General features: G+C 49.5%; 1 protein-coding gene across 1 annotated transcript in view; it reads left to right on the plus strand.

Moving 5' to 3' along the window:
* Nucleotides 1-15,279, plus strand: part of snf8 (SNF8 subunit of ESCRT-II) — a 37,366-nt gene that overhangs the window by 14,344 nt on the left and 7,743 nt on the right. Inside the window, exons 6-7 of the mRNA XM_073071803.1 lie at nt 6,312-6,453; nt 15,182-15,256. Of these exons, the coding sequence (XP_072927904.1) occupies nt 6,312-6,453; nt 15,182-15,256 (217 nt within the window). The remainder of the gene's footprint in view (nt 1-6,311; nt 6,454-15,181; nt 15,257-15,279) is intronic.

Raw genomic sequence — 15,279 nt, forward strand, 5'->3', positions numbered from 1 at the left:
GTGAAAAGGCAGGTAGGTGGAGATGAGTCTGTGGCCAGGTCAGCCATGATCTTACTGAATGGCGGAGCAGGGTCGAAAGGCCAGATGGCCGATTCCTGCTCCTATTTCTTAGGTTCAGAGCACCTAGCCCATCGGTTACCTTTGTGTAATCATTCATCACCGAGTGTTTGCCAACTCATCGAGTATTCATCGTGGATTAACTTCGCAGGTCTCTACAGGCACGATGTTGTAGTGTTGCTGGTCTTTCTGAAGTGATTGTACAGAGGGATTGACTGAGCAGATGGGTTCTGGTAGATCTCAGAATCAGGTTTATCATCACTGACACAAATTTGTTTTGTGGCAGTTCCGAAAAATTACTATAAGCTACAAGAAGAATACAGGTTTCCCCTGCTATTCGAAGGTAGAGCGTTCCTATGAAACGGTTCGTAAGCCGGAATGTCGTAAAGTGAGGAAGCAATTACCATTTATTTATTTATATGGGAAAAATTTGTGAGGGTTCGCAGACCCAAAAAATAACCTACCAAATCATGCCAAATAACACATAAAACCTAAAATAACAGTAACATATAGTAAAAGCAGGATATGATCTGATAAATTCACAGCCTATATAAAGTAGGAATACTTTTCTGCGATTATTGCAGTTCTGTCCACCGCAGCGAAAATACGCAAGTGCTCTCGGCAGAAAGACTTGGCACAAGCGCTCTCGGCAGCAAAAACACACGGCAAAAGCACATGGCGCAAACGCACGCGGCAGAAACACACGGCGCAAGTGCTCTTGGCAGAAACACTCTTTCCAGTAACCTTTAAGCTATGAAGCTGCCAAATAACACATAAAAGTACACAGCCTATATAAAGTAGAAATAATGTACGCCCAGTGGAGTTTCACTTACCGGAATCGGGAAGACAGTGAGCACACTGATGATAGTGTGTTAGGCTGAGTCGTTGGAGGTTGGGGTGGTGGGAGGTAGAGGAGACTGGGGTGTCATCTCATCGTCGTCTGTTTCCATCAGGGCAGGCAGGTCACCTTCTGCTATGTCTGCCTACCTCGATGTCGAAAGTCGAGTTTCGTCGTCTGCTGTGGAAGGCTTGAAAAACAACCATATGCTTGACTGCTTAGCCTCGTGCATTTTTCTATCATACAGTTCTTTGTAAGCACTCAAACCATCCTGCAAATATGCCCTAAACCTACGTACCCTTTCAAAATTAAAGTCATATTTTTCTGCAATCATTGCAGCGAAAATCTCACGCAATTGCTTCCCGTTTAGTTCCTGAATGTCTTCACTTTTGGGCCGTTCGCTACTGAGTTCGGCTTCAATTGTTATCCTTTCCTCTTCATCAGCTCTTCATCTGTCAGTTCTTGGTCATGGGATGCCAAAACCTCTTCAACATCATCTTCGTCAACTTTAGCCAAACTCACTATGTCCTTACTTTGTTCACCACGATCGAAACGCTTTATTATGTCCAGTTTTACGCTAAGTGTAACACCCTTACGCGCTCTTTTAGGCTTTTCCGATATCTTAGAACTCATCTTGCTAAAGGATGCGCAAAATAAATCGACATAAAGCACAGATGCTCAGAGGCACGTGTTTAAGCAATGCCGGCTAGAATGCAGTTCCGGGGGAGGAACTTGGCTGCTCGGGGCGTGTGCTGCCTTTTTTTGTAACAGTGAAAACACCTTCTGTTAGCGAAAACAGGTAACTATTGATGCACCATCAATAACTCTCAGAGACGGGAGGTGAACGATAGGCTTTTATTAGCAGCAAAAGGGAGCACGACATCTCGGAGACTGAGGGAGGAGCAGTGCCCCAATTGCCTTTATACAGGGGTCTGTGGGAGGAGCCACAGGAGCAGTCAGCAGAGCGGTGTGTTCAGACAGGTATATGTAGTTCACCACACTAATGTAGGTCTTTCGTAACAGCGAGGTGTCGTAAAGTGAACGTTCGAAAAATGGGGGACACCTGTATGTAATTTTGATAAATAAATATTGCAAAAAGAACAAAAGAGTGTTCATAGGTTGGTGAACCTTTCAGCAGTCTGATAGTGGAGGGGAAGAAGCTGCTTGTAAAGTGCCTTCAGGATCCTGTATTCTTCCTGGTGAGGATCATTCATACCTTCTTGAGGCATCGTTTCTCAACAGTGTGGGACCTAAGGCTCCTGTATCTCGTTCCTGATGATAGCGTGAAGAGACCATGGCCTGGATGGAGGGGGTGCTTGATGATGGTGAACCTTGAGGGACTGAATGGTCTCCTTCTCCTCAACATGTGCACAGTGCCCGATCTGTCGTCTCTTCAACTGTCCAGCTGGTGACGTGAAACTGATAATTGCTTCACATTTTCCCACTTTAAATTCCTTGGCATTATCATTTCAGAGGATCTGTCCTGGGTCCAGCATATAACTGCCATTACAAAGAAGACCTCTATTTTCTTAGAAGTTTGACAAACTTATATATATGCACGGTAGAGGGTATATTGACTAGTTGTATCACAGCTCTATATGGGAACACCAATCCCCTTGATGGGGAAATTCCTACAAAAAGTAGTGGATCCGGCCCAGTCCATCACGGGTAAAACCCTCCCTACCATTGAGCACATCTACAAGGAACACTGTCGCAGGAAAGCAGCGTCCATCTTCAAGGACCCCTTGTCTACTGCTCGTCTTATTCCTCTACTACCCCCTATCCTCCCCGCGACTCCCAACCCTCCCTCCACCCCTCATCTCCCCTCCATTCCTATGATCCCTCATCCTCCCCTCAGCCCGCTCTCCCTGAACATCCCAACCCCCCCTCCCTCCTGAGACCTCCCACTCTTTACCCTTCTCTGACCCCAGCCCCAACCCTTGCCATGTCTTCACCATCCCCTCTGACCTTCCCCTCTCTGAGGCAGATCATTCTGTGCTCAGCAAGGGCCTCACTTTTGTCCCCCTCCATCCACACCTCAGTGAGTTCTGTGCCCGGCATAACGCTGAACTCTTCTTCCGTTGCTTACGTCTCCGAGCCTACTACTTCAACAGGGATTCCCCTCCCCCTATTGATGACCCCTTCTCCCATCTTCAATCCTCCTCCTCCTCCTGGACACCCCCACCGGGCCTTCTACCTGCACTCGATCTTTTCATCTCCAACTGTCGCTGAGACATCAACCGTCTCAACTTCACCACTCCCCTCTCCTGTTCCAACCTCACTCCCTCTGAACGCACTGCCCTCCACTCTCTCTGCACTAATCCTAACCCCACCGTCAAACCCACAGACAAGGGTGGTGCCGTAGTAGTCTGGCGGATGGACCTCTACCTCACTGAGGCCAAACGGCAGCTCTCTGACACCTCCTCTTACTTACCCCTGGAACAGGACCCCACCAAAAAACATCAAACCATTGTCTCCCGTACCATCACTGCCCCTATCAACTCCGGAGACCTTCCATCCTCAGCCAAAAAACTCATAATTCCCACACCCCGCACTGCTCGCTTTTACCTCCTCCCCAAGATCCATAAGCCTGACTGTCCTGGTAGGCCCATAGTTTTGGCCTGCTCCTGCCCCACCGAACTTGTATCTGCCTACCTGGACTCCATTTTGTCACCCATAGTTCAGTCCCTCCCTACCTACATCCGGGATATATCCCATGCTCTCCACCTCTTCAATAACTTCCAGTTCCCCGGTCCCAACCACTTCATTTTCACAATGGATGTCCAATCCTTATACACTTCAATTCCCCATCAAGAAGGCCTCAAAGCCCTCCGCTACTTTCTTGACAATAGACCTCACCAGTTCCCCAACACTACCACACTTCTCCGGTTGGCGGAACTGGTACTCACACTTAATAACTTCTCTTTCGGCTCTTCCCACTTTCTCCAGACCAAGGGTGTAGCTATGGGCACTCACATGGGCCCTAGTTATGCCTGTCTCTTCGTGGGTTATGTGGAATAGTCTATGCTCCAAACCTATACTGGTACTGCTCCCCAACTTTTCCTTCGATATATTGATGACTGCATTGGTGCTGCTTCCTGCTCCCATGCTGAGCTCGTCAATTTCATTGACTTTGCCTCTAACTTTCACCCAGCCCTCAAATTCACTTGGTCCCTCTTGGACACTTCTCTCCCCTTTCTCGATCTCTCGGTCTCTATCTCTGGAGACAGACTGTCCACTGACATCTTCTATAAACCTACTGACTCCCATAACTACCTTGATTATACCTCTTCCCACCCTGCCAAATGCAAAAATTCTATTCCCTATTCCCAGTTCCTCTGTCTCCGCCGCATCTGCTCCAAGGATGAGGCTTTCCATTCCAGGACATCCCAAATGTCCTCTTTCTTTAAGAATGTTGGTTTCCCTTCAGCCATCATCAATGATGCCCTCACCCGCATCTCCTCCATTTCCCACACTTCAGCCCTTAACCCCATCCTCCCGTCACCCCAACAGGGACCGTGTTCCCCTTGTCCTCACCTATCACCCCACCAGCCTCCGGATCCAGCATATTATCCTCCGCAACTTCTGCCACCTTCAACAGGACCCCACCACCAAGCACATCTTTCCCTCTCTACTCCTCTCTGCTTTTCACAGGGATCGTTCCCTTCGCAACTGCCTGGTCCACACGTCCCCCTCCACAGATCTCCCACCTGGTACTTATCCCTGCCAGCGTAAGTGCTACACCTGTCCCTACACCTCCTCTCTTACCACCATTCAGGGCCCCAAACAGTCCTTCCAGGTGAGGCAACACTTCACTTGTGAGTCTGTTGGGGTCGTCTATTGCATCCGGTGCTCCCGGTGTGGCCTCCTCTACATCGGCGAGACCCGACGCAGATTGGGGGACCGCTTCATCGAGCACCTCTGCTCTGTCAATCACAACAGACAGGATCTCCCGGTTGCCATTCACTTCAACTCTGCTTCACATTCCCATTCGGATATGTCCATACATGGCCTCCTCTACTGCCATGATGAGGCCAAACTCCGGTTGGAGGAGCAACACCTCATCTACTGTCTGGGTAGTCTCCAGCCCCATGGTATGAACATCGAATTCTCCAACTTCCGGTAATTCCCTCCCTCTCCCTTCCCCCATCCCACCTTCACTCTGTCTCCTCCTCCAGCTGCCTATCACCTCCCTCATGGTTCCGCCTCCTTCTACTACCCATAGTGCTTTCCCCTTACATTCCTTCTTCACCTCTCCTGCCTATCCCCTCCCTGCTTCCCCTCCCCCACCCCTTGATCTTTCCTCTGATTGGTTTTCCACCCTCCCCCACCTTCTTTATAGGGCCTCTGCCCCCTCCCTCTTTAGTCCTGACAAAGGGTCTTGACCCGAAACGTTGACTGCTTCTTTCAACGGATGCTGCCCGACCTGCTGAGTTCATCCAGCTTGTTTGTACGTTTTGATCAAGGACCCCCACCAGCCAGGCCTTGCTCTCTTCTTGTTGCTGACATCAGGAAGGAGGTACAGGAGTCTCAGGACCCACACCACCAGGTTAAGGAACAGTTATTACCCCCTCAACCATCAGGAATGAGGTACAGGAGCCTCAGGCCCCACACCACCAGGTTCAGGAACAGTTATTACCCCTCAACCATCAGGAAGGAGGTACAGGAGTCTCAGGATCCCCACCACCAGGTTCAGGAACAGTTATTACCCCTCAACCATCAGGAAGGAGGTACAGGAGTCTCAGGACCCCCACCACCAGGTTCAGGAACAGTTATTACCCCTCAACCATCAGGAAGGAGGTACAGGAGCCTCAGGACCCACACCACCAGGTTCAGGAACAGTTATTACCCCTCAGCCATCAGGAAGGAGGTACAGGAGTCTCAGGTCCCACACCACCAGGTTCAGGAACAGTTATTACCCCTCAGCCATCAGGAAGGAGGTACAGGAGCCTCAGGACCCACACCACCAGGTTCAAGAACAGTTATTAGCCCTCAGCCATCAGGAAGGAGGTACAGGAGCCTCAGGACCCACACCACCAGGTTCAGGAACAGTTATTACCCCTCAGCCATCAGGCTCTTGAACTGGTGTGGATAACTTCACTCACCTGAACCCTGAACCAATTCCACAACCTATGGAATCATTTTCAAAGACTCCACAACTCATGTTCTTGATATTTATTGCTTATTTATTATCATTTTTTCTTTATGTATTTGCACAGTTGTCTTTTGCACACTGGTTGTCTGTTTTTCACTGATTCTATTGCGTTTCTTTCTATTTACTGTGAATGCCCACAGGAAATGAATCTCAGGGTTGTATGTGGTGACATATATGTACTTTGATAATAAATTTACTTTGAACTTTGAACTCATTCCTTGGCGTTCAACTACCTTACTTTCTCCTGACTTTCTTATCCAGGGATGATCTCATCCGAGCCATAAAGAAGCTGAAATCCTTGGGCAATGGCTTTACCATTATCCCAGTGGGAGGCAGGTACCTGGTGCAGTCTGTTCCTGCAGAACTCAACATGGATCACACAGTGGTGCTCCAGATTGCGGAGGTAGGTGCCCTGGTTCCCCAAGGCTATGCTGTTATACACAGCATCGATAACAGAGTCAGACATCCCAGGACATCCTGAAGAAGTGTCTTGGCCCGAAACATCGACTATTTATTCCTCTCCATAGATGCTGCCTGGCCTGCTGAGTTCCTCCAGCGTGGTGTGTGTTTTCCAGGATCCTTGTCAGAATACGACACTGAGCCTAATTGAGGAGCGGGAGACATTAGGGTTTTAAGGGCTGTAGGACTGGCTGGTAATTATGAGGTATTTGCAATGGGGCTTGTGTACAATGATGTGTCTGTGTGTGAGAGAGAGAGACCCTTAAAGCTTCCACAGCTTCCAGTAAGATGGCGGCATGTTCAACTGCACTGGCTTCTACAGGGTCAACCAAAGGTCCTATCATCTTTTTAAAACTTTTTTTGCAATTGCAAGACCCTGCTAGATATTAAGAACTTGCTTGTTGGCGGGGAAACTTGGTGCAGGGCGTCAGAGGAGGTGTGCAGCCCAACAGCAAGTGATTGTCTCGGTCACTTTTCTTGTCATTGTTGGACATCGTTCAGGTGGAATGCTGCAAGTTCGATTCACTGATTTATCGGGAGACGGCAGGGCAAGCTGTGAGGAGTAGGCCTCCCGCCACCCGGGGGAGCTGTCAGTCGGTGTACGCCGCCAGAGGTGCTGGGTGTGGTGTGGCATCCAAGCTGGCACCAGTGCTGCCCCCTGGTGCTCGCTCGGCAGAAGACAAGCTGTATTGTGTTTGACTGCAGACTGCTGCAACATTCATGGACTCAGGGACTTGGACTGTACATGTTTGTGTGACTGTACTTTACTGATAACTTATATGTGCTTGCTATCTTATATGTGCCGTGTGCTGTGTGTGACTGTTGGTACTGTGTTTTGCCCTTTGACTCCGGAGTAACACTGTTTTTGGCAATACTCATGTATGGTTGAATGACAATTAAACTTGAACTTGAACTCAAACCCTTCAATCAGTTCAATGCAGGCCCAGAATCATATCTGCTTTATTCCACTGCCTCAGTGGGTAGTACACTTGATAGTGGATTAGGCGGTTGTAATTTGAAGCCCCACAGAAAAGAGGACAAGGGGAAATTTACTCAGTGCCAAGCAGTATAAATCTTTCAAATCATCAAGGAATGCTGTCTGGCTGCCAAAGTATCTCCACAAACTGATTAACACACACAGTGCTGGAGGAACTCAGCAGGTCAGGCAGCATCTGTGGAGAGAAAGAAACAGTAGAGGTTTTGGGCTGAGACCCTTCATCAGGACTGGAAAGAAAGGAGGAAGAAGGCAGAACAAGAAGGTGGGAGGGAGGGCAGGTGATGGGTGAGGGGGAGGGGAGGTGGTAAATGGGGAGGGGGTGAAGTGAGGAACTGGGAAGTGATAGGTGAGGGGGAGGGGAGGTGGTAAATGGGGAGGGGGTGGTGAGGAACTGGCAGGTGATAGGTGAGGGGGAGGGGGTGAAGTGAGGAACTGGGAGGTGATAGGTGAGGGGAGGGGAGGTGGTAAATGGGGAGGGGGATGAAGTGAGGAACTGGGAGGTGATAGGTGAGGGGAGGGGAGGTGGTAAATGGGGAGGGGGATGAAGTGAGGAACTGGGAGGTGATAGGTGAGGGGAGGGGAGGTGGTAAATGGGGAGGGGGATGAAGTGAGGAACTGGGAGGTGATAGGTGAGGGGAGGGGAGGTGGTAAATGGGGAGGGGGATGAAGTGAGGAACTGGGAGGTGATAGGTGAGGGGAGGGGAGGTGGTAAATGGGGAGGGGGTGAAGTGAGGAACTGGGAGGTGATAGGTGAGGGGAGGGGAGGTGGTAAATGGGGAGGGGGTGAAGTGAGGAACTGGGAGGTGATAGGTGAGGGGAGGGGAGGTGGTAAATGGGGAGGGGGTGAAGTGAGGAACTGGGAGGTGATAGGTGAGGGGAGGGGAGGTGGTAAATGGGGAGGGGGTGAAGTGAGGAACTGGGAGGTGATAGGTGAGGGGAGGGGAGGTGGTAAATGGGGAGGGGGTGAAGTGAGGAACTGGGAGGTGATAGGTGAGGGGAGGGGAGGTAGTAAATGGGGAGGGGGTGAAGTGAGGAACTGGGAGGTGATAGGTGGAAAGGTAAAGGGCTGGAGAGGAAGGAATCTGATAGGAGAGGAGAGTGGACGGTGGGAGAAAGGGAAGGAGGAGGGACACCAGGGGGAGGTGATGGGTGGGAAAGGTAAAGGGCTGGGGAGGAAGGAATCTGACAGGAGAGGAGAGTGGACAGTGGGAGAAAGGAAAGGAGGAGGGACACCAGGGGGAGGTGATGGGTGGGAAAGGTAAAGGGCTGGAGAGGAAGGAATCTGATAGGAGAGGAGAGTGGACCGTGGGGGAAAGGAAAGGAGGAGGGAACCCTGGGGGAGGTGATGGGTGGGAAGGGTAAAGGGAGAGGAGAGTGGACCGTGGGGGAAAGGGAAGGAGAAAGGGAACCAGGTGGTGATAGGCAAGTGAGAAGAAGAGAAGGGTTAAGGGTGGAGCCAGAGTGCGGAATGGAAAATGAGAGAAGGGGAGGAGGGAGAAATCACCTGAAGTTAGAGAAATCGATGTTCATGCCATCAGGTTGGAGGCTACACAGACAGAATTTGAGGTGTTGCTCCTCCACCCCGAGGGTGGCCTCATCGTGGCAGTAGAGGAGACCGTGGACTGGCGTGCAGAATAGGAGTGGGGATAAGAATTAAAAATGTTGGTCACTGGGAAATCCTGCTTGTTGCAGATGGAGAGGAGGTCTGACAGATGTAGAGATGGCTGTATTGGGAGCACCGGATACAGTAGACAACCACGACAGGCTCAGTGAAGTGTGCCTCACCTGCACACAAAACAGCACTTTGATTCATCTCCTGCGATCTTCTTTTCCTTCATGAATTTCCTGTGCAATCAACTCTTAGTTTAATTCTTTATTACATATTTATAGAGTTTGAACTTTATGTTTGTACATTAGATTAGATTAGATTCAACTTTATTGTCGTTGTGCCGAGTACGGATACAAAGCCAATGAAATGCAGTTAGCATCGAACCAGAAATGCAAAGAATAGTGTTATTTACAAAATAACTGAATAAAAAGTAAGTGCTACAGCACACAAATATAAAAGTACTGAGACACTACAATATGGGTGCAATACTGCTTAGCGCTGTGATGTGAGGTTCAGCAGGGTCACAGCTTCAGGGAAGAAGCTCTTCCTGAGCCTGCTGGTGCGGGAGCGGAGGCTCCTGTAGCGCCTACCGGATGGGAGGAGAGTAGAAAGTCCATGGTTAGGGTGAGATGCATCCTTGATAATGCTTTTCGCCCTGCCCAGGCAGCGTTTATGGTGGATGTTCTCAACGGTGGGCAATTGGGTGCCGATAATCTGCTGGGCAGTTTTCAGCACCTGCTGGAGTGCTTTGTGGTCCGATATGGGACAATTGCCGTACCACACTGAGATGCAGTTGGTGAGTATGCTCTCAGTGCTACAGCGGTATAAGTCCGTCAGTATCCTGGGACAGAGGTGAGCTTTCTTAATTCTCCACAGGAAATAAAGGTGATTTTGAGTCTTTTTGATCAGGATGGAGGAGTTCAGGGACCAGGTGAGATCCTCAGAAATGTGAACACCAAGGAATTTGAAGCTTGATGCACGGTCCCCTACAGCTCAGTTGATGTAGATGGGGACGTGAGTGTGGCTCCTAGCATGCCTGAAGTCCACAATGATCTCCTTGGTCTTCTGGGTGTTAAGGGCCAGGTTGTTGTCAGCAAACCATGCGGCCAGGTGCTGGACCTCGTCCCTGTAGGCTGTCTCGTCATCCCCTCTGATCAGGCCAACCACCGTGGTGTCATCTGCGAACTTGGTTATGGAGTTAGAACCATGTACAGGAACACAGTCATGGGTGAAAAGGGAGTACAGAAGAGGGCTCAGCACACAGCCTTGAGGCACGCCGGTGTTCAGGGTGAGAGTGGAGGAGGAGAGGTTGTCTAACTTAACAGATTAGGGTCTGTTAGTCAGAAAGTCCAAGGCCCAATTGCAGAGGGATGAGCTGATACCAAGCTGGTGAAGTTTGGCGATCGGCTTGGAGGGGATCACAGTATTGAATGCCGAACTAAAGTCAATGAACAGCATTCTGACGTGAGAGTTGGGGCTGTCCAGGTGGGTCAGGGCAGAGTGAAGTGCCGTGGAGATGGTGTCCTCTGTTGACCTGTTGGTGCGATAGGCAAATTGATGGGGGTCCAGGGTAGTGGGCAGACAGGATTTCAGATGTGATAGAACCAGTCTCTATGATGGGGGTGAGTGCAACTGGGCAGAAGTCATTCAGGCCCATGGCAGTGGAATGCTTTGGCACTGGCACGATGGTGGCGATCTTGTGGGGACAACTGCCTGGGCCAGGGACAGATTGAAAATGTCCGTGAAGACCCCGGCCAACGTCCCTGCACAGACTCTCAGCACACGGCCAGGTATTCCATCCGGACCAGCTGCCTTCCGTACATTCACCCTGCTCAGGGTGAAAACCCCGGCCAACTGCCCTACACAGACTCTGAGCACACGGCCAGGTATTCCATCCGGACCAGCTGCCCTCCGTACATTCACCCTGCTCAGGGTGAAAACCCCGGCCAACTGCCCTGCACAGACTCTGAGCACACGGTCAGGTATTCCACCCGGACCAGCTGCCTTCCGTACATTCACCCTGCTCAGGGTGGCACAAACATTGGAGGTGGAAAGTGAGAGAGACAGTTCACTGGGTGGGAGATCCGCTTTGAGGGTGACCTCCTTGTTCCCTCAGTCAAAGTGAGCGTAGAAATAATTGAGCTCATCAGGGAGGGAAGCAGGGCTGGGAGGGGGCACAGTACTAGGTGGTTTGAAGTCTGTAATGACCTGTATGCCATGCCATATGCACCGGGGGTCCGAGGAGTTGAAATGCTCCTGGATTCTCTGTTTGTATGCGTGTTTAGCCTGAGAGATTCCCCTCCTCAGGTTGGCCCTGGCTGAGCTGTAAGCCTCCTGGTCTCCAGACCTGAAGGCTGAATCTCTGGCTTTGAGCAGGAGGCGAACCTCTCTGTTCATCCATGGTTTCTGATTGGGGAAACCTTTTCTTTGTTTTTGTGATGTCACTCTATCTACACACCTGTTGATGTGCTCAAGGATAGAGTCGGTATATAAGTCAGTGTTAACCTGAGAGTCTGTGGTGCCATGGGCAGCAAACTCACTCCAGTCTGTGTGCTGGGATTGGTGCTGAAGAGCAGAGTCAGATCCCTCCAGCCGGATCCTAATTGTGGTTTCACACGTTTAATGACCAGACTATACTTGGGAAGCAGAAACAATATTTATGTATTATCCCTGCCCATTCGCCCCCTCCCTCAGGGCCCCCAAACAGTCCTTCCAGTCTAGTCAATGTTAAACATCCCCCCAGAATTAGCTGCTATATTTTTCTGACAAGCTCTGATTATTTAGAACAGTACCACGTGGGAACAGGCCATTCAGCCCATAGTGTCCCGACTGTGATGCCAATTTAAACTGCACATTTGCCCACATAGAGTCATAAAAAAGTAGGGCACAGGAACAGGCCCATCGTGCCGAACCATTTAATCTGCCTACTCCCACCGACCTGCACCCGGACCACAGCCTCCATACCCCTCCCATCCATGTACCTATCCAAACTTCTGTTAAACATTGGAATTGAAATTACATCCACCACTTGTGCTGGCAGCTCGTTCCACACTCTCACCACCCTCATGTGAAGAAGTTCCCCCTCATGTTCCCTTAAACTTCTCACCTTTCACCCTTAACCCATGACCTCTGGGTGTAGTCTCACACGTCCTCAGTAGAAAAAGCTTGCATATACCTTATCTCTACCCCTCATAATTTTGTATACCTCTATTGAATCTCCTCTTAATCTTCTACGTTTTACGGAATCAATCTTTCCTTATAACTCGGGTCCTGCAGACCCAGCAACATCCTTGTAAATTTTCGCTGTACTCTTTCAACTTTATTTACATCTTCCCTGTAGGTAGGTGATCAAAGCTGTACACAATACTCCAAACTAGGCCCCATCAATGTCGTAAACAACTTCAACATAACATCCCATATGTGATTTATATCCTTCCATTTTCGAAATGTCTCTTACACCTTGTTATCGTACCTGCCAGCCCCATCTTCCCCAGCAGCACATTCCAGTCACCCAACAGCTCTCTGTTTAAACAAAGAAAACTTTGTAAATCTTTAAACTTTCCCCCTCACCTTAAAGCTCTGGTAGAAACATAGAAAACCTACAGCACAATACAGGCCCTTCGGCCCACAAAGCTGTGCTGAAGAATTACCTAGGCTTACCCATAGCCCTCTATTTTTCTAAGCTCCATGTACCTGTCCAGGAGTCTGTTAAAAGACCCCATCGTATCTGACTCCACCACCGTTGCCATCGGTCCATTCCATGCATGGTTCTGCCTACCCAGTGTCCAAATTTTCCATTTTCCTCCCAAGGACTCACTGTATATAAAAAAAAATCATCCCGCTCACATCTCCTTTGAAATTAACCCCCGACACCTTAAATGCAAGCCCTCTGGTATTAGATATTTCAACCCTGGTTGAACTATCTAAGCATCTCTTAATCTTGCAAACCTCTCTCAGATATCTCCTCAGCCTCCACCGCTCCAGAGAAAGCAACCGAAGTTTACCCAGCCTGTCGTGATCGCACATGCCCTCTGTACCAGGCAACATCCTGATAAACCTCTTCTGCCCCCTCTCCAGAGATTCAACATCCTTCCTATAGTGGGGTGACTGGAACTGTATGCAATACTCCAGATGTGGCCTAACAGCAGTTTGAACTTGGGTTGTCCCACTCTATATTCTGCTGAGATCATCGTTAACAGAGTCACTCCACCATCTTTTTCTGTCTTCCTGTTTGTCCTCACTATTCTGCCCCTTGTTCTGGTTCCAGTCTCTCATCCTCTTTATCAGAATCATGATTATTATCACCGACTTAAATCATGTGAAATTTGTTGTTTTGCAGCAGCAGTGAAAAGACATAAAAAAATTACCATAAATTGCAAAATATAATGCATAAAGAGGAAACAGTGAGGTAATGTTCATGGGTTCAGTGTTCATTCAGAAATCTGATGACAAGAGGGGAAGAAGCTGTTCCTGAATCGTTGAGTGTGTGTCTTCAGGTTCCTGTACCTCCTCCCTGATGGCAGAGGGGAAGAAGCTGTTCCTGAATCGTTGAGTGTGTGTCTTCAGGCTCCTGTACCTCCTCCCTGATGGCAGAGGGGAAGAAGCTGTTCCTGAATCGTTGAGTGTGTGTCTTCAGGCTCCTGTACCTCCTCCCTGATGGCAGAGGGGAAGAAGCTGTTCCTGAATCGTTGAGTGTGTGTCTTCAGGCTCCTGTACCCCCTCCCTGATGGCAGAGGGGAACAAGCTGTTCCTGAATCGTTGAGTGTGTGTCTTCAGGTTCCTGTACCTCCTCCCTGATGGCAGAGGGGAAGAAGCTGTTCCTGAATCGTTGAGTGTGTGTCTTCAGGCTCCTGTACCTCCTCCCTGATGGCAGAGGGGAAGAAGCTGTTCCTGAATCGTTGAGTGTGTGTCTTCAGGCTCCTGTACCTCCTCCCTGATGGCAGAGGGGAAGAAGCTGTTCCTGAATCGTTGAGTGTGTGTCTTCAGGCTCCTGTACCTCCTCCCTGACGGCAGAGGGGAAGAAGCTGTTCCTGAATCGTTGAGTGTGTGCCTTCAGGCTCCTGTACCTCCTCCCTGACGGCAGAGGGGAAGAAGCTGTTCCTGAATCGCTGAGTGTGTGTCTTCAGGCTCCTGTACCTTCTCCCTGATGGCAGAGTGGAAGAAGCTGTTCCTGAATCGTTGAGTGTGTGTCTTCAGGCTCCTGTGCCTCCTCCCTGATGGTAGCAATGAAGATTTAAAAACTGTGGGCTAGGAGTGCTACAACAGGACAGGGGGAGGGGTCAGAATCAGGTTTATTCAAACCCTCTCCTATACACTCAGTGGCAACTTTACTAGGTACCCCCTGTACAATAGCCTCCAGAGCAGGGGTTCCCAACATTTTTTTAAGCCATTGAACCGAGAGGTCCATCGGGTCCAGGTTGGGAACCCCTGGTCTAGAGTTTACGGAGAATGGTGCGAAAAACAAAAAACATCCAGCGAGCGGTAGTTCTGTGGGAGAAAGCGCCTTGTTTATCAGAGTGATCAGATTTGAATGGCCAGACTGGTTCAAGCTGACAGGAAGGTGACAGTAACTCAAATAACCACACATTACAACAGTGGTGTGCAGACGAGCGTCTCTGAACGCACAACAGATGGACTATTCAAGAATCTGAATATATACGTAAAATTAGATAAGTAGTGCAAAAAGAGATGGGGGAAAAAAAGAGGTAGAGTATTTGACCATTCAGGAATCTGATGGCAGAGGGGAAGAAACTATTCCTAAAACATTGAGTGTGTGTCTTCAGGCTCCTGCACCACCTCCTCGATGGTAATAATGGATAGAGGGCACATTCTGAATGGTAAGGGTCCTTAATGATAAATAGACTTTCTTGAGGCAGTGCCTCTTGAAGATATCCTCAGTGGTGGGGAGGGTTGTACTGTGATTGCTCTCCACCGCACATCTGTGCAAGCTGTCAGACCATGCTTATCTGTTTCTATTCATGCTCTCACTTGTTTCAGATGCTTCATGTAATTAGATGTTGATTTATTCAGGGGCACGATCTGACTCATCCCCATCTTGCCTTGCAGAGGAACGGATACGTAACTGTCAGTGAAATCAAATCCAGCCTGAAGTGGGAGACAGAACGTGCCAACCAGGTGTTGGTAGGTACTTACGTGGTCTGGGT

Source organism: Hemitrygon akajei, chromosome 18 (genome assembly GCF_048418815.1).
Source record: "Hemitrygon akajei chromosome 18, sHemAka1.3, whole genome shotgun sequence".
NCBI classification, from domain to species: Eukaryota; Metazoa; Chordata; class Chondrichthyes; order Myliobatiformes; family Dasyatidae; genus Hemitrygon; species Hemitrygon akajei.